General features: G+C 54.5%; 4 protein-coding genes across 4 annotated transcripts; 2 read left to right on the top strand and 2 right to left on the bottom strand.

Annotated features, from left to right (window-relative positions):
* Positions 1-236: 236 nt before the first annotated feature.
* J4E87_005404 (uncharacterized protein) lies at positions 237-3,390 on the top strand (the record flags this gene model as incomplete). The annotated part of the gene is made up of 5 exons (XM_049377017.1): positions 237-356; positions 406-714; positions 850-1,298; positions 1,391-2,505; positions 2,552-3,390. The coding sequence occupies 5 exons, from the start codon at positions 237-239 to the stop codon at positions 3,388-3,390; spliced, it is 2,832 nt and encodes a 943-aa protein (XP_049233242.1).
* Positions 3,391-4,175: 785 nt separating this feature from the next.
* J4E87_005403 (uncharacterized protein) lies at positions 4,176-5,708 on the top strand (the record flags this gene model as incomplete). Its single annotated transcript, XM_049377016.1, has 2 exons — positions 4,176-4,659; positions 4,852-5,708. 2 exons carry the CDS (start codon positions 4,176-4,178, stop codon positions 5,706-5,708), a joined length of 1,341 nt encoding a protein of 446 aa, XP_049233241.1.
* Positions 5,709-10,314: 4,606 nt separating this feature from the next.
* Positions 10,315-11,619, bottom strand: J4E87_005402 (uncharacterized protein; the record flags this gene model as incomplete). Its single annotated transcript, XM_049377015.1, has 8 exons — positions 10,315-10,695; positions 10,749-10,836; positions 10,896-11,170; positions 11,255-11,266; positions 11,323-11,342; positions 11,395-11,441; positions 11,494-11,501; positions 11,608-11,619. The coding sequence occupies 8 exons, from the start codon at positions 11,617-11,619 to the stop codon at positions 10,315-10,317; spliced, it is 843 nt and encodes a 280-aa protein (XP_049233240.1).
* A 1,164-nt stretch (positions 11,620-12,783) lies between these two features.
* Positions 12,784-17,769, bottom strand: J4E87_005401 (uncharacterized protein; the record flags this gene model as incomplete). Its single annotated transcript, XM_049377014.1, has 5 exons — positions 12,784-13,213; positions 13,260-13,430; positions 13,979-14,505; positions 14,553-15,159; positions 15,209-17,769. The coding sequence occupies 5 exons, from the start codon at positions 17,767-17,769 to the stop codon at positions 12,784-12,786; spliced, it is 4,296 nt and encodes a 1,431-aa protein (XP_049233239.1).
* Between the last annotated feature and the right edge of the window lie 527 nt (positions 17,770-18,296).

The raw sequence follows: 18,296 nt of genomic DNA, 5'->3' as shown, positions 1-18,296 counted from the left end.
GCAGGGGGCAAGTGAGAGGTGCAGTTGCTTGGTGAGAGAACCTAAAGCGGAGGCGCTCGCTTCCGACTTCCGCCCGAACGCCTACATCATCTTTTCCCGTCCTTACACATCCCCGCCAACGACGAATAATTCCAATCAGCCAATCACCTCATTTTTGACATTGATCGAGCATCACTAGCCTTTCATCGGTCGTTCCTATTTTTGCGAAATCAAGCCGCGCTTCGGTGCCGGCTGTCATGGCTTGCAACAGTTGGGAGAAGCTGTGTAAGGCTCAGCGCGACTACCCAAAAGCGAAGTTCGCAGACTCGTTCGTACAAAAATCACTCAAGAAGACACCCAAGAACCCAGTTCTCTTGGTATGCTAGTCGACATCGGAAATTTCATTCTCAGGCTAATTTCGAGCAGGCATGGAAAGCTCGGTTATGTCTTACATTGAACAATGTGGACACCGATGTAGCAAATCTGGTACAACAGGCCTGGGAGCAGCCAGGGGTGAACGATATTCGGCTGCTGTCCTACTTATATAAGATCTTAGCCGACGCTACGCGGAGGGATCAGAATAACAACCTAAACATCAGCGGAGTGGGTGATGGGAACCTCAAAGTTTGGCAACGTGCTGCGAAAGCCTTGGGACGCAAGGAAGACCGTCAAGATCTCTGGTCTGCTCTAGCGAATGTGGCATTGGCGGAGGAATGCTGGGAAGACTTCCGCCTGGTACGTAAGAAACCGGCATCTGGCCACGACCTGGTTGTATCTCGACACCTTTGGGAATGCGCATCTCCCCGCGCCTTGTCGCTACCAATAAAACTACAACAGGGTGAGATTAGATTTGGTACTAATGCTTGACAGGCTGTCTTTCACTTCAGTAAAGAAACCAAGGAGGGCGCTGGATCAACATCTGCAAAAAAGCATGCCCACTTCACGCAAACACTCGCTATTCAACTCGCAGCCGAACAGCAGCGTGGGCTTCCCCAGGGCGAGATGAAAAGCAGACTTCAATTCGACCTGGCTCGTAGACTTTTGAAGCAAGCATACGAGGCGGCTCCAGATGACCCCATCGCTTTCAAGGATATACGCGACTTGCGTTTTATGGGCGAGATCTTCGCGCGGCAAGCGAAGTGTAGCGAGCTGTTCGAACACTGGAACCACCCGCCTGCAGCCCTCCAGGACCTCATGACGAAACATCGGGGTGACTTGTGGGGCATGAAGATTAGACTTGCACGGCAGAGCAAAGAATGGTTTCTACTTGAAAGCCAGTGTCTTGCGTACATTGAGCGCATTATATCACAGCAGGAAAGGTATGTTGAGTCAGCGGCGGAGTGTAGCATTGTGAAGTGGCTGCGGGTTGCTGCAGCGACTTTCAAGCCCTACTTATTGCTGACGTTCTTAGCCTTCGAGAGACTTGTGCCTGGAAGAAAGATATTTGGATATCCTTATTAGCCGCCGCGTACGCAACACGCTCCGCTGACGATGCTGTTCTCCTGATCTCCGATATCACAAGTCGTACCTTCAACCCAGAGGAGTTCCAAAGCCAAGACCGCCCCTTGAGACTTGCGTACATGACACTTCGCCAGAATGTCGCTCCAGGAACTCCAATGCTGGCCGACTGTAAGACGTACTGGAAGAACCACGCGAACCTTATCACATGTTACGCAGATATTCGACCATTCCTAGACGGCATGACCTCAAAAGACCGAGGAGAGCTCTGGGAATTTGCGGAAAATCACTACGAAGACGCGAGAAAGTTGTTGGCACAGAATCAGTACCCGGCTCAAGACTGGATTGTTCATTGCGGCAATCGTCTCAAGATGTGTTATCTTTTCTGGATATCACTCTCGACGCCATCTGCTCAAAGGTGGCAAGGGCTCATGGAGGTACCTTTGATCGCCGCATTGCGAGCCCCTCAGTTACGGACACCCAGGTCGCCTGAAGGTTTTGTCGCAATATACACACTCCTCTGGATTCACCAAGAAGCTATGCGCAACGAAGAGCCCGATCATCCCTTCGGAAATACGCCAAACTCACGAGTTCTCCTTCAAGCTGCAATGTTAGCGCGCCATTTGGTGGCGAGCGATAAAGAAAAGCAAAACAGACCGCTGGCACTACTTGCTGCACGGCTGCACCTAAACCTCGGTCTAGGAAAATCCGCTTTCCAGTTGTACAGCCACACCAAATGCAAGGAGATGCTAGTGCATACTTTGTCACCATATGTTCTGTCACGCATCTCACTGACACATCCATTTGGTGCCAAAGGCTACCAAGGATTCTCAGCCGAAGAGGAACTAGGAAAAGCTGTCGGGACAATGGAGAGGATGGAACGCAAGCTTAATGAGGCAGTATGTTCTGATCTCCAGTCGCTTCCATGGGATCAAGCTATGGAACTCTTGGCCGCGAAACGGGATTTCAAGTCGAGTTTGACAAAGCACATATGCAACACAGAGAGCCGTCGCATAGCACGACTCAAGGGTGAACCGATCGATAACATTCCTGTTATCGACTCAAGTAGTATGTTGCACTCGTTTCGAACCTGGAAACTGGCTAATCCATGCAGGCTACCGGAATATCAAGGACGTCGTAGATAGGACCATATTCCCCAACTACGAGCACAGTCAGCATCCTGGACCACTTTCATACATCATGCCCAACGGCCTTCCTGAAGTTCATTGGCTGGCCAAGAGCCTTGATATCTGGGACGCGAGCAGTAGATTTCTCTATAGAGAGACACAGGTGTTGGAGTTCCAGGGCAAATGGATACACCAAGTTGCCATGCCTCCGGGTCACGCCTGGGAAACTGAGCCTGACATGACGCTTGCGGAATACCAAGTTGAGGACACATGGGACGCAATGAACCTCATCGTTAAGGCGATGATCTTGCCAGGACTTCCCTTGGAAACGCTTCCTGGGGTGCTGGAAGCACTTCTGGACCAGGTTTCCGAAATGCGACTTGCAATGGAGAACCTGCGTATGCCTGGCGCCACGCACCAAAAGCCCGAAGACGAACCCACCATGTTCCACGAGAATATGCTAATGTCCTGCTATACCAAATTCGAGGTCCTGCGCGCACTCATCAAGTTGATCGAACACCTACGCGAGAAGGTCATTAATGCGAAGACCCACCGCATGAAGGCCAAGTTGCCGAAGAGCTGGGTCAATGACATGGAAACTGAGACGAAGAGTTTTTACGAGGCGATACGGGATGTGGCGCATAGCTACATCAACCTCATCGAACAGAGAGGTCGTGCTGCGATTAAGGCGCAGGTGCGGTGGGGCAAGACGGGTGAGGCACTGAAGCATGTGCTGAGTGACGACGATGTCGACTTCTACGCAACTGAATATGTTGATAGCGCACTACAGGCATGGAGGGGTGTGCTACAGGTTAAGCTGAAGTAGACGGGCAGATTACAAATACATCTCGCTTATCATCCCGCATGCCGGCCTCCTCAGGCGAGGTTCTGCGAGGACAAACAGTTCGATTATCAGACCACCTCAGACAAGAAAAAAACTGAACAGGTCTGCAGACTACATTAAGACAAAAACTTGCAAAGTAGGTGACCTAACGTCAACGTAGTCCTAGAGACTCTAGGGTGTTCAGTTTTTTCTTAGGTTGGCGTGAGACTAATACTTTCCTCCATTTGCCTGCGAAGAGATTATGGTAATGAATGGCGACTGATACATCCCAGTGAAATATTAGATATGATTGAACAGTCGGGTTTGCGCCTGAGTTGCGTAGCATTGAGATTGCTGTATTTTACGTTGCTCTTGACCGAATACTGCTGCTTTCCTGCTCTTCACAACTAAATGAGGGAAGACACACTGCGCATCCTCGCACCTTCACACTCAATTCTGAGCAGCGACTGTCACTTACAGTACTCTTTCCAATCTACGTCAGATCCAAGTGCTAGCGTTGATTGTTTAAAATGCAGCTCACCTCGTGAACTCTCCAGGCTCCCGTGTGCAAACGCAAACGCTGTATCCCCATAACCCAACTCACTCGCGTTCACCTCATTTTTAGCTCCGCCATCGTTACTCTCCCGCTATTCACCGAGGATTGCTTCGGAGTCTCATTATCACCGCATCACCGCCGACTCGGCTTTTCGTTTTCCTCCACTTCGTTGCACTCTCGCCCGCTTGCTTCTGCACATCCCTCGCTGTCTACACCACGCAAGCTCTTCGCCATGGCCTCCAACCCCACGGGAAAGAGACCTTGGACAGAATCGCTGTCGGGACCCGGTTCTACCTCTGGCAACCAGTCAGTAGATCACACCGACGACGAGCTAGGTGAACGTACGAACTCCGACTCGGCGGCTTCCTCATCGTCAGCTCACGGTTCTGCCTCTGGCGAACATCCAGATGAGCCCTTCATCGGCCCGCTCCCTGAAGGCGCAGACTGCCTGACGTCCTCGTTGCCAAGTCACGGTTCTGACCTCAGCGCCCTACCGTCCTCATCGTCAGAGCACCAACCAGATGGACGCAACAAGAACGCGCTTCCTGAACGTACAGATTCACTCGCAGATCCTAAAGGCCCAATGAAAATAGGGACGGACTTATCAAACATGACGGAGGATGAGAGAAGGGAATGGGCTTGGGAAATTGCCGACCCCAATCGCAAATCCAAATCCAAACCCGTCAAGCCCGACCCCAACTGGGTCTCTCCCGAGGGTAAAGTAGCCGCCTCGAATAGCTCTCAGGGTATCTTGCTAACTTTTTCACTAGTATGTAGCTCCCTTGCTATGCTTTGCCAACGCGGTTCTAAGACACTCTACTACATGTAGCCCCCTTGCTATGCTTTGGCAACGCGGTACCGAGACATCTTTCTATTCGTGCTAACAGCTTGACAGACGTTTCAAACAGCGATGTACGATCTCACCGGAGATATAAACCTGAGACCCAAGGGGCATTCGTGCGGCAAATGGCGCTGTTGCAAGTGTAACCGTCGCCACAAGGTCTACGTTCAACCACACATCCACCCACTCCACGTTCTGAGCTGCGAATGTACCCACCGATCGTGTGCTAAGTGCAAACTGGAGGAACATCCTGCCAATTATCCTGCGCCAACCCGGCCACAACGGTCTCCTCGGGTTCTGGTCAAACAGTTCCAACCGATGAACGACCCGGAGGTGATCCCTTTGTCTGAGGACAGCGTCAGGGCTATACGATTTGGCGTCGTCTGCGAAGGCTGTGGTCGATCGTGGCTCGCACGGAGAGTCCCAGTCGAGTTCAAGAAGACACCGAAGAAGTCGCTCCTAGAACGTCTACCTACGCTCCCCAAGTTCCCAAAAAAGCGCGGTGGTGGTGCACCCACTTTGAAGGACCTGCGATCTAGTCGATCAATGAGCAACCTCCACGATCCTACTCAGTCACGTTCTCAGGCTGCACCGCCGGCCGCTTCCAGGTCCAGCTTCGACCTCCAAACCCTTCGGAAGTCGATGAAGAAACTGCATGGGACACAAGCTGAGCCGGTTCCTGTCAAGTTCGTGGGCATCAAGTGTCTCTGTACTATGACTACTGCAGACACTTCGCTCTGTTTCCAGATCATGGATAAGCCGGAGGACCACAACCAGACCCAATTGGCGAATCAGGTTGCTGCGCGCAAGCCGGCTGGCCATGGCAGCACACCGGCAGACACTGCGAGAGGTCACGGTACCCCGACCTTGACATTGAGGGGAAAGAAGCACGAAAACCCGCTCATGAGCAACCTTGTCGCCTAGAAGGACGAGAGCAAGAAGTTCCTCCATGATCTCCTGCCAAAACGTCGGAGGTGAGACTGGTCAGGGTGAGACCTTGGATGAGGAGACAACGTTGGTGAGATTGGTGCATCAGGCCGAGATTTTAGGCCGCAGGAATCAGGATTTGTGTAAAGCTACCCATGTTCCACCTTTCTGTCACGTTATGGAAAGAAAAAATTGAACAGGTGCTCTACTGTCTACATTAGTATGAGAGTTGAAGTTTACACATTCCCTACAGCAATGTAGACTTCTGGGAGGTAGGTGTTTGGTTTTGTCTGTGTACAAGGTGCTTTCTTGGATGTTTCGGCCAGAAATCGGAGATGCACTATGCAAGTGCTCGGGGATTGGCATGTTCATTTCTTTCTTGTTTGGGCGTCTACTGCGTGGTCGACGATGCGTCGCTGGAAATCGTAGGCAGACGTGGTTTGACTGTTCACATGGGCTTTTGAGCCTATGAATCGTTTTCAGTCAGCATTCCGTACGTTAGGCGATAATTAGGCCCTTTTTAACTCCATCGTTGATCCTGATGTGATGTTGCACCTGTGACTGCATCGCCACACCGGGTTCCTCTTATGACCAGGGCTTCTCTTAACGCGGGCGTCAAGGCGTGATCCACATTCTTTTTGTGGGGAAGGTAATACTCGGTGCTAATGTGATTAACGCGCTCCAGCCTCTTCGCGCCCTTATGTGAGCTTTAGCCTTAGCTGTGACTGCCATCTACTCATCACGATAGCTCTGTCGGCCAAGTCTGTGACTCTCGTACACCAATACCAACATCACCAGATCACTTACTCACTAGACTAGTGTGTAGCTGTGTGATTAACACGATTGCTTCGCGTGGTCCGGGTAACTGCCTTGAATGGCAGCCTTAGACAGCCTTGCCGCAGACGCCACAAAGAGAACGAACGAGACACCAGCGGCACTGCCCCGGTACCGACCAATGTATGGTTAATATCCTAGACTGAAGAAGTCGGTGTGTGAAGAATCGCGCGCGTGCAGTGTATGGCATGAATTACCGCCATGCGAACCGTCAGCCGCCCTGTTGGGGTCTGCGCCTCAACCTTGTGGATCCCAGGCGCCAAACGTCCAGGCAGCGTCAATGAAGCGCAAATAAAGAGGACAAAGCGATGCGCATTGTGAAGTATCTGCCCCATCATTCCAGTCACAGTTTCGTATCACAAACAACATCTGAGTCGATTGCGTTGCCAACAGTATCCGTGTGCGATTCCGTTTGCATCGTTCCACGACTGCCCCGAGACCCCAGACATACCGGCCTCAAGGGTCCAAGCTATGTCATTGGCCCGGTATGACTAGACCCCACCAAGAAGCATAAGAACCACGGAACTGACTTGCATTTCCAGCTTCCACACTTTCCATCAGCCTTCTTCATACACCCCTACAGCCCGAGCAGCTACTTTCCCTACAAATTCAGGAGTTTTCGCCGCCAAAAACCGACTGCAGCAGTTGACAAGCCATTTTACGAAGAGCTCAATCATGTCCACGATGGCCGAGAAGTCCCAAGATAAGAACAAGACTACCAACAGCGAGTCGACCAAGGAAAACAAGCCTGAAAAAGGGTTTATGGGAAGAGAAAAGATTGGAGATGCCCAACTTGCACCGCATAAACCGGTGACAGCACTGCAGGAAGACAGACACAAAGATTTTGTACACTGTACACCACCGGATGCACCTACATACCGCGAATTCTCCGTCTTTACCGCTGGCAGTATAGAAATGGGTAAAGCGGTCGAATGGCAGCTGCTCATGGCAAATCTACTTTCGGACCTACCCATCACCGTGTGCAATCCACGACGACCAGGCGAGTGGGACACAACCATCAGTAAAGAAGCCAAGAATGAAATAATGCTGGAACAAGTCACTTGGGAACTGGCTGCGATGGAAAAAGCAGACGTCATTTGCTTCTTCTTCGATGTCGACACCAACAGCCCGGTAACTATGCTCGAGTTGGGTCTATGGCTTAAGTCCGGCAAGGTGGTGATTTGCTGTAACGAGGGGTACCACAGAAACGCCAACATTAAGATCACGTGTGGAAAGTACGGCGTCCCGGTTGTCGAGACGTTTGAAGAGTTGGTGCCAAAGGTCAGACAGATGCTGGAGAAGAAGGGCGTGCCAATGCCAAAGGAGACTTGATCAGAGAGAACTTTCATGTGCCCAAGCCGAAGGCGAAAGCCGCAACTTGAGGCGGAAAAGGCTGCGTTGCAGAAGCAGGTCGATGAGCTCAAGGCGATGCTGGCGACACAGTCGAAGATGTGATCAAGGTGAGCTGCATGGGCTCTGGTTTGACTGGCGTTGGTGGAGTTTCTGTCTGTTCAATAATAACCAGCGTGGGGGGGATGTCTCAATTACTGGTACAGCCTTGCTTTGGCTGTATCACATGTCTCTCATTTATACATGTCTTTATACCCAGACTTTCTTACCCAATGGCTTTTTTACCTTAACAGAATAGATGAATAAACTGATGCCCCCTGCGGCTCAGGTCAAACTCTCCGCTTCACTGAGTTGATGGTTTCCCTCGATCTGCCGTTCCTAACAGACACATCACATCGCGGCATCTATGTGATGTTGGGCTTTTCGTAATATGTGCTCGTCAAAGCACCGTAAGCATGAGTCTAGATGGACTACCGCCTTGCTAACCGCATGTATGTCTCTTCCTTTTTCCCAAGTCTCTTCTCGGTTCGGAGTATGCCATGATCCAGCAAACCTCCCTCCACAAATCTTCCCCACTGTCTTCCCCCAAAGGCAAAGCAGCGCTACGTACACGCCGAATCTCCTTCAGACATCGGACTGAAGGAACCAGTGCGTGCCCTGTGGCCATAACTGTCAAATACGCTGGATGACAAGATCAGACCCAGCATGTCTCTTCTACGCTTTAGCAGTTACAAAAGCCACCGTGCCCAAAACAAGCCTCCAAGACAGCACAAAGGCCAGAGGGGGCGGACATTCGATACGACCGTTCGCTGTCTCGAGGTCATCGCCGATACCATCGTGATACACGCTCTCTGCTGCCCCATCCTCCAAACCAAGGAAAATGACGCGCCGTTCCTACTCGAACATTACTTCCATCCCATCACCTAACCTCAACCTCAAACCCAACTCTAACCCACAAACTACACCCCACACACCCAACCAACACCTCCTTCTCGCCCCTCTCCTCCGCATCCTCCAACTCTTCTTCTAAAATACTGAAACCCTTATCTGCACCACACCGACACGCACGCGTCCACGTCGTCTGCCCTTGTGCCCCTTTTCCTCCTTGCGCACCCAGAGAAGCAGATGTATCCACATCACCCCCCTCCCACATCTCAAAATCCGCCAAATCAAGCATTTCAAGCCCCAACACAAAATCACTCGACAACTGCACTTCTCCCCTCGCACCCTCCTCCTTCCCCACCGTCGTCAGCCCATCGCCATGTCGCAGGAACCAATTATCGTATTCGGATTTTGAGGTTGCGTTTGCGAGGGTCGTGTAGGCTTCTTTGACGTCGTCGACTGTGTATGCGGGTTTTGTCTTCGTCTTCGTCTGCGTTGCGTTCGTGGTCGTGGTTGTGGCAGCGACGGCGCTGGCTTTATCTGGATGCGCGGCTAGCAGGGCGAGTTTGTATGCTCGGCGGAGCTCTGCTGGCGTGGTCTGCTGTTTTGAGGTCCAGCCTGGCGCGGGCAGTTGCAGGATGTGGTAGTAGTCTTTGGTGTAGGCCATGGTTTTCTGACTTTGCGCGGCGGTTCGTGGTTTAGATGGGTCGTGCGGAGAGTAGCAATAGGCTTCTAGGGAATGAAATTCTTTGCAGGGAATTATGAGCGCCGCTCGCCCTTGGAGGGCTGGTTCGGAACTTTTGCCATACGCGACGCGACATGAGAAACGGAAAAGTTGGGCGGGGAGGTCGCTCGGCTCCAAGTGGTGGGGCGGTTCATCCCACGGGGTCTGGCACATGGAAAAGGACCGATCAGAGTCCAGATCGACGACATATATGCACGTTGCAGTGAGTCAGAACGGACGCGCCTAAAGGCTTAAGTGATATCACGGCATAAGAGTGCAAGATTGAAGTAGCGATTCCTTTGGCTAGCTAAGAGTGCAGTATGATGACATTAAGCCCTCCAGAGCTTTGCGTACTGCTCTACCGGCCATCGAAACTGATGTCCTGACTCCCAGAATCACCAAGAGGATGTCAAACATCTCTGTCGGCATAGGATCGAGGTGTTTATGTGCTGCCAAAACGAAAACATGGGGGAATTGAGGGTAGCATCCGACGTACCGAACGCAGCCCTATCTCGCCGGTAGCAGCCCAAGACTCTCATGAGGAAGAGCTCAGAAGTACTAGAGTCGTGTGCGGAACGCGACCCCAGCACACTGCGTGCTCGATGGGACAGCGCCGGCAATAGGAGAGTAAAGGGAAATACATTCAGTCATGGGGAATTCGACCGTACCGAACCGCTTGCTGCCAAAGCCAATTTTTGAAATCACACAGAACACGTACAACTCCGTAGGACACTCGCTGCCGGCCTCCTTCGTCTATTCGAGAACAGATGACGACGGCTGAGGATACACAAGGTCGAGAGAGGGAGAGTGTGCTTAAGCGGCGGGGGCAGGGGCGGCAGCAGGAGGCTGCTCCTCGGCCTTGGGCTCGGATGCAGCGGGTGCGTCCTCAGTGGTCTTGGCCTCCTCCTTGGGTGCGTCGGTGGTGGCGGCGGCCTCGCCCTCGTTGCCGTCTGATGACGTCCAGAGAGTGAGGTTGTCACGGAGGAGCTGCATGATGAGGGTGCTGTCGCGGTAGGACTCCTCGGACAGAGAGTCGAGCTCAGCGATGGCGTCGTCGAAGGCCTGCTTGGCAAGGTGGCAAGCACGGTCCGGTGAGTTCAAGATCTCGTAGTAGAAGACCGAGAAGTTCAGCGCAAGGCCGAGACGGATGGGGTGGGTGGGTGTGAGCTCAGTCTGGGCGACATCGGTGGCCGTCTGTGTTGCGGGATTAGATGGTTTCATGTTGCTGGGTAGCCATTGCGTCATACCTTGTAAGCCTCGTGTGCAGCGGTCGCAGCGACCTTGCGCTTCTCGCCGGAAGCGAACTCGGCAAGGTAGCGGTGGTAGTCGCCCTTCCTGTGCCGGTGTTAGCCCTGTTTGCAATGAAAACAGCGGAGAAAGCGGTGTGGACGCACATCTTGTGGTAGAAGACCTTGGACTCGCCAGACTCGGCCTTGGGGATGAGAGAGTCGTCGAGGACGTTGAGGACATCCTGGCAGACCTGCTCAAGCTCGGTCTCGATCTTCTGGCGGTAGTCGCGGATGGTGCCGACGTGCTTCTCAGAGCCCTTGGACTCCTCCTTCTGCTCGATGGACGAAATGATGCGCCACGACGCGCGTCGGGTGCCGACAACGTTCTTGTAGGCGACAGACAGAAGGTTGCGCTCGTCAACGGTGAGCTCACCGGCGACCTATGCTGCGTTAGCCGGGCGCTGATGGGAGCCTGCGCTGTGGCGGGCGCCTGCTCGTTTAGGAGCGGATGCGGTCGGGCATACCTTGGCGACTTCCTGCGAAACAATCAGCATGTGAGTTGGGGTGAGCAGCGACGGACGGGCAAACTGACCTTCATGTAGGTAACCATCTCTGCACGACTGTTAGCTTGCGCGGCCAGCGGAGGGAGCGCGCGGAGACTTACCATCGTAACGCTCAGCCTGTTCGCACAGCCGGGCGAGGAAAGTCTTGCTATTGCGACGTCAATTACTGGCGGGCGCCGTCTCGGGCAGCTGTCTCGTACCTCTCACGCTGCGGACGGTTAGCCTGCGTTGCTTGCTTGGGGATTATCGGGGCTCAGAGGGGCATCCCGCCGGGGACAGTAGCGGGGGGATGGGGCAGAATCAGCACGACGTACCTCAGTCGCCATTGTGATGGTTGAGTTGGGGGGGTTTGTGGTAGTCGGGGGACTGTGGGGGGTGGTGCAGGTGCGTATGGAAGGATAGACGGTGGGCGGAGTTGTTGAGGTGTTTGTGTGGATCAACGGGCAGAAGAGGATCGAAGTTGTTTTGAGGAAGCGAGCGTCTGCCCTAAGAACGACCCGTGCACAGACGCTGAGCGAACAACACCACCTCGACTGCGCCTTCCCCCAATTGGCGCCTGTGCTGCCCTTCACATGATCTGCTGCCCCGTTTGCGCGCTGGCACACACCCTCTGCCATCTCCAAACCCTCAGTCTCAAAGCGCCCTATCGCCCTGCTGTTGCGCCGCCATGTACGCCTATCTTGGTGCAAGCTGGCAATGAGGGGTACATGGGCACGTGAGCAGCTCCAGGGTCTGTCCTTTCACCGGCCCCTTCAGGCTCCAGGACTACCAGGCGCCGGGCCTGGTTCGCGACACGTGCTATGGCACCGTCCTGCCCTCATCTTACGCCAGACGGCCTGTAACGTCGTCGAGCAGCCGTCGAGCCGTCACACCAGTCGGGCTCTGAAGCGCGGCCGCCAGCAAGAGGCTGATTCCTAGACTGCCGTCCCATGTCCAGGTGGGGGCCAATCAGTGCCGCTTGGAAACAGCTAGAAAACCTGGCCGCAAGCTGTTGCGCTGCGACGACTCTGCGCCATGATTCGTGTGACGTTGCGGTGAAGTACCACGACCACGGCCAAATGCCAGAGCGTTAGCCTCCCGTGTCACATGTGGCTGATCTGAGGCGCCAGGCCGGCTAGGCGACCTGGCGTCTGTATCCACATGGCCTCATAGGCGGGCTGCAGCCCTCTCATTATCAGCGCGCAGCTCGTGAATTTGCCTGAATACCAAGGCAGCCGTTTGTATTCAGTGCTCGACACGGACAACGTTGTTCCCGCGTGCTTGCATATGCACGCCACACTATCTTATCTAAAACCAACCATTGCCGTCTCGGCATCATCTCGTCGTGCACGGAGCCCTTGATCCGTTGCAGCCGTAAACTGCATTGACAGGCACTGTTGCACATATATGGTGCGGCGCAGAAACATGGCCGTGTGCTCTTGCACTCTGTGGCTTCTGAGGCTGTCCGCGTCTGACCCAACATGTCTTCATACAAGCAGTCACATCGTGCCTCACATTAACAACCGCCAGACACCCAACATCAACGCCGCCGTACCCGTACACACACCCATGAGCCACTGCAGCGTGGAGAACTTGACCGCCTCGAGCCTCTCCCGCAGCTGCGCCGTCTCCTGCTCGATCCTCGTTTCGGTCTCCTTCAGCTTGAGTTCCTGCACGTTTGCCTCCTCCCTTATGCGTCCCTTCTCCAGGTTCAAGTCTAGCCGTACTGACGCCTGTGTCCGTTGTATCTCGTCCCGTAAGCGCGAGTTCAGCTTTGCGAGCTCGTTTGTGAGGCGCTCGTGCGATGCGCGCGTCAGACTTGATTCAGTCGAGTCGGCCGTCATGAGTTCGGAGCGGAGTTTGGCAAAGTCGACTTTCTGCGTGTAGGTAGCTTTCTCCTGGTCTTCGCGGAGGACCATGGTGCGCGTGAGGTTTTGTATGCTGTACATGTCAATTGCAGATCTTGAGTAGTCGTGTCTAAACTAACCTCTCCTCAATCACATCGCTAAGAACCCTCATCATGCCCTCGGCTTGCTCTTCTGTGAACCCCTCCTCCTTCAGTCGCTGCACAAACTTGAGCGTGTCGAAGTGATGGTCCTTGGATTGCCGTGCAGTCGCGCGGAAGTTGCGCCGTAGCTCCAGGGCAGACGCATAGCCGCTTGCATATTGTGGTGATGTTTTTGGCCAGTGGATTGTTGTTCGTGACAGTGGCTTCGGAAAGGCAGCGCGACGTTCGGAAGCTACACTGCATCTATGCCGACTTTGTTCCAGTGCGCCCAGCGCAGCCGGCCGTGACACCCGCGCGGGCCATGATAGTTGCGGCAGGAGAAATCGCGGTATCGCCGTCGCCTGTATCGCAGGGACTGTCATTGTGTGGGTGGTGTAGTTTCTGTCCTGTCTCGCCGTCGAGAATTCAAAGGCCGCGGGTAGCCAAGCCCTGCACATGTCATTGCCGAATTCGGCAAACCATTCCACCTCCCAGCGCCGTGCAGAGCTGTCAGCGGAGGGGACTGTCTTAAACACTTAATCGCAGTGGCTCGATCGATCTGGAAAACATGCGTGGAAAGGCCTTTATTGTTGCTTGATATCATATTGAAAGAGTTCGCCCAAACATACATCCCAGAAAGCATATACAACGCTTGCTATGCATTTCGCCTTTGGAACAGAAGAAAACAAAAATGTCGGCCGTCCGTCTATCTACCATACTCCAGACTGGGAACGATAACAGGTCCGTACTTCATCGGCGCACTGTATCCGCCATCGTTCTGCACCATGAAATCAACCGCCAAACTCAACTTGCCACTGCCATGTCCAGGGACAGCCTGGCCAAACGTCCCGTTGACGATCTCCGGATCGTAGATGACACAAGCAACGTAGTTTCGTCGACCCATCAGCCTCTTGTGTTCTCGAGGTTGTCCATTCACGTCTTGCGTGAAAATCTCCATCATGTCTTCCTTCGTATCGCTGGGTTGGTTATTGCTGCGATGTCCGTTCTGTGGTACGTAGAGAGCACGGTTGTTGTGAAGAAGTCGCAGCACATAGCTTCCAGGCGGCCCGTTTACCACTGACGATGAGATGATCTGGTACATTGTCTTGTGATCTTGGGGTCTCGATGGGTCATGGACGAGGCCAGCGCCGCAGCAGTCGACCGCACCAGAGAAGAACGTCATTCGTAGCGACTTGTTGTGTGCGATGCCTTGGAGTGTTCGTATCAAGTACGTTCGTTCGAGATCCTTCGATATATTAGCAGACACTTCTACGATAGTTAGGAATCACCAACCTTTGAATCGTGCGTCCATTGGTCTCTCAGCTCATCAAGCAAATCGATCTCGCCAAAGGGACTCAGAACTCCGCTCATCAGACCTGACTTGCCAATAGCTTTCTTGACAGAGTTGAAGCCATCGCCAACCACACTCTTAGCACCGACGACACCAGCGACTCCAGCTGTCACCTTTCCAAGCATGTTGAATGTGCCCGTGACAGCCTTCTTGCCAGTAGCCATAGAGTGAGCAAGATGCTCAACTGACTCCAGGCGAGGGTACACAATGGGAACAGGAACCATCCAGATGCAGTGCTGAACACTCGGCGGTAGTGTCGCAACCTTCGGGAAGATACCTTGATACGTCGGTCCTGCCATTACCTGATGCGGGTTGCGCTCCGAGCGACAATCGGGGCCAACAACTGTAACGCATGGACCCAGATACTTGATGAAGTGCCAGCCTGTGCCCGTGATGGTGAAAAGGTCCATGTCGTTGTTGACATTCCGGAGAATTTCTAGTGTTGTGTGGTGCTGGAAGAGCAAGTACATCTCAATACCCAGTCTTCCAATGTTCTTGAACATGTTCGAGAACTGCATGTATTCAGGGTATGATCCGAAACCATCAAATCTGGGTAATGTCAGGGTTGCTTGCTGTTTCACAAACGGATTGAACTTACATGTCATGGTCATCGAGAGCAAGAATGTGAGGTATCTGTGCAAATGCCTCTCGCAAGTGTGGCTGATCGAAGTGACTTGTGTAGTAGTGGAAGTATGCATGACAGACATCTTCTTCATGCTTTGCAGTCCATGGTGCATTCTTTCGGGCCTCTTTACCACTTGTCGCGGTCCATTGCTTGAGTAAAGGAAGTTCTTTCCATAACCGGTCGGCGTAGATTTGGCCACCCAAACCAAGTTGTACGTGGAAACCGCCACACTCGGCATTCTTCTGTAGGATATCCTTCCACATCAGGCCTACACCACCAAGCCTCGCTCTCTCATTAGCGTTGACGTTCAGCGCGAAGTCATTGCCAGAGTGAGCAATAAACCGCCAGCTGGTCTCGTTTCGGCCTGCGACCAGAAACTCGAAGCGAGTGCAGCCCAGGTGCGAGGTGATGGCATAGGTCCATTTCGCAGCGTGTTCATCTTCCATCCTCAGGTCAATGTCGTATCGGTAAAAGATCCACGTCTGATGTGTATAGATGGGATTGGCCTTCAGTTGTCGCGGATTTGGTGACAAATCTGCACTCTGATGGATGTGAATAGTCGGCGGATGAGGGGTGTTTGTGATGAGCAGTATCGAACCTAGCCACAGACCTCGCTCAATATCCATGTTAGTGTATCTGAGATACGGTCCAAAGTACACGCCGTTGGTAGGAGCAACCTTGTATTGGTCTACACCAGCAACTGGAGGCGGTCCAGTGAAGCCGGTAGTGGTTGGTGTCGCAAGCGGCGCCATGCCAAAGTCTCCGGGAAAAGTGGCCGTCTGTGGAGCAAAGCCAGGCGATGCGATGGGGGCCTTGCCAAACGACGGGGATGCCAGAGGACCGCCAACAAATGTGCCGGTAGGAGACATAGGCTCATTCAGATTGAGAGGTGTTGGGCCTTTGGGAAACTCCCACTGTGTGGATTGAGTTGGAAGATGGATGTAGTAATACTGGCCAGAACTAGGGTCCAGATGTGCTATCCAGCCTTCAGGGAGCGGTGGAGGAGAGGCCGGTCCGGGTCCCGGAGCTGGACTTGGTGTGTGAGCGGGTTGGGTGGTTTGTATTTGAGGAGGGAACTGGTTCTGCGTCGGCGTTGGTGCGATAACCGCCGCAGGTTGTGATGGTCCAGCTTGTGGACGCGGGTCATTTGCGAATGCCGGATGGCCTTGGTTAGGGTCAGAGAAACCGGCTCCTTGGGCAACTGGCTGCTGGCCCTTTTCGTTGGGATAGCTGTGGGCTTGGCCTGTTGGCGGGGTTGTTATACTCGAGTACGCTGGTGGGGGTTCTTCATTCAAGTTCATCCGTCCCATCTCGTGGTTCAGTGGGTGTTCTGGAGGTACGTTCACGTTGGTAGGAGGCGGCGAAAAGCGAGTGTTCGGTGCCTGCGGAAGAGGGCCTTGTGGGGGAGTGCTCGAGGGAGGCACTTGATCCATGCCCTGGTATACGGCCGGTGGACCATGTGGATTGCCTCCAGGCTGCTCGGTCGGCGTCCATGGTCTCCTCGCCGGCTGTTGGCTCGGCTGTGGTGTTGAGAGACCCGGTCTGGGCTGCTGATTGGCATATATCTGGTTGCGCTGAGCAGCTGCCGCATTCTGGGCACTCTGCGCTTGAAGGTTGGTGAGTGTGGATGTTCCTGCAATGCCAGCTGCGGCAAAGCGCGCTTCTATGCCACCGCCAGAGGGAGGTATGATGGGCGTCTCCGGGGGCGGAGGTGAGCCTCTCTGTGCCCTCACTGTTGACGTCGATGCGGTGGAGCTCATGCGATTGACGTCCATGGGCGTAGGCACCTTGAGTACCGGCTCATTCTGGTTGGGACCTGTGTATACGACTGGCGCAGCGGGCGCAGCCGGGGCCGCACTGGGACCTGCAGCGGGCGGGGGAAAGTACTGCTGGTGGTACTCGGGGTATGGGTTGCTGGCGCCCACGTCTTCGCTGCCCTTCCTCTGCGGTGCCTTCTGGAACAAGCCCTCCTTGTCGGGCGCCTCTGGGCCTGGCGAGTCTGGGAGCGGCTTCGGGGCTGTCCCTCTGCGCTCGGCCAGCCTCGAGGGCTGGATGGAGCCGTCTGGATTCCGCGCGCCATAGCCGCTTATCGTGGGTCGGTTTGGGTCGTTGGCGTCGAAGCGGGCGCGCTGGCTGGGCGAGGTGGGACTCGGTCCTGTCGCATTGGAGCCTCGCCGCGGTCCGTCTGCGCCGTCAGGGGGTGTGGCTGTTCGCGCGCGGCGCTCCCTCTCGCTGAGCGGCGTGTATCTGCCTGTGCTGAGCGTGGGCGGGCGGTCGCTGTCGGGGTAGGGCAGAGGGGCGTTGGGCGGGCTGGTGGGCGGCGCGGGGAACGAGGGCATGGGAGGAGGGCGCGAGAAGGCGGGCTGGCTCGAGCTGCCCGCCGAGTCTGTTCGCGGCGGCGGGCTCTTGCCATCGCGGCCCTTCTGTATCCTCAGGGGCCCGACGGTGGGAATGATGGGCGTGTCCGGGTTGCTGTTGGTGTCGTATCGCAGGAACAGCTCCTCGTCCGGGCGGCCCTGCTTGCGGCCGTCCATGGTGGGCGAGTGCTGGATATGCGCTGCGGTGTCGTTGCAGCAGCGGTGCCTGGATCGCCGGCGATGGCAGGCGGCGACTTATTTTTGGCTACGGGTGCGGATAGCTCGACGTGCGCAGGGCAACACGGTGGTGTGGATGGCTGCGCGGGGTGGGGTAGTCGCTCGAGGCTCGATATGACGCTGCCGGGCGACGGGGTGCATCAACTGTACATGAGCATGCCACGCGCTGGGCCCTCAGGTTTTATGGGCAGTCTCTACGCGATGCTGCTGACTTACGTAGCCTTTCTACCATGGCCCTCCAAGAGTTGGGCTGCAGCGGGTCTCGCCATACTGACCTCCTGGGCTGAGGAGGCCCTCTGACATGTGATTGGACTGCTCGACTTTACGCGCTGCGACCGAATTTGCGGCCGCTCCTGATCACACTTGGCGGCGCATACGAGCAGCATCCTGTACCTGGTGTGGCACACACTACCATCTGCCTCCAGCAAATCAAATCGCCCATCCCTGAAGCCATCTGTGGCTGGTAA

Source organism: Alternaria ethzedia, assembly GCF_023757985.1.
Source record: "Alternaria ethzedia strain BMP 0044 chromosome Unknown scaffold_11, whole genome shotgun sequence".
NCBI lineage: Eukaryota > Fungi > Ascomycota > Dothideomycetes > Pleosporales > Pleosporaceae > Alternaria > Alternaria ethzedia.
Note: the sequence above shows the minus strand (reverse complement) of the source record. Positions and strands in the feature narration are given on the sequence as shown.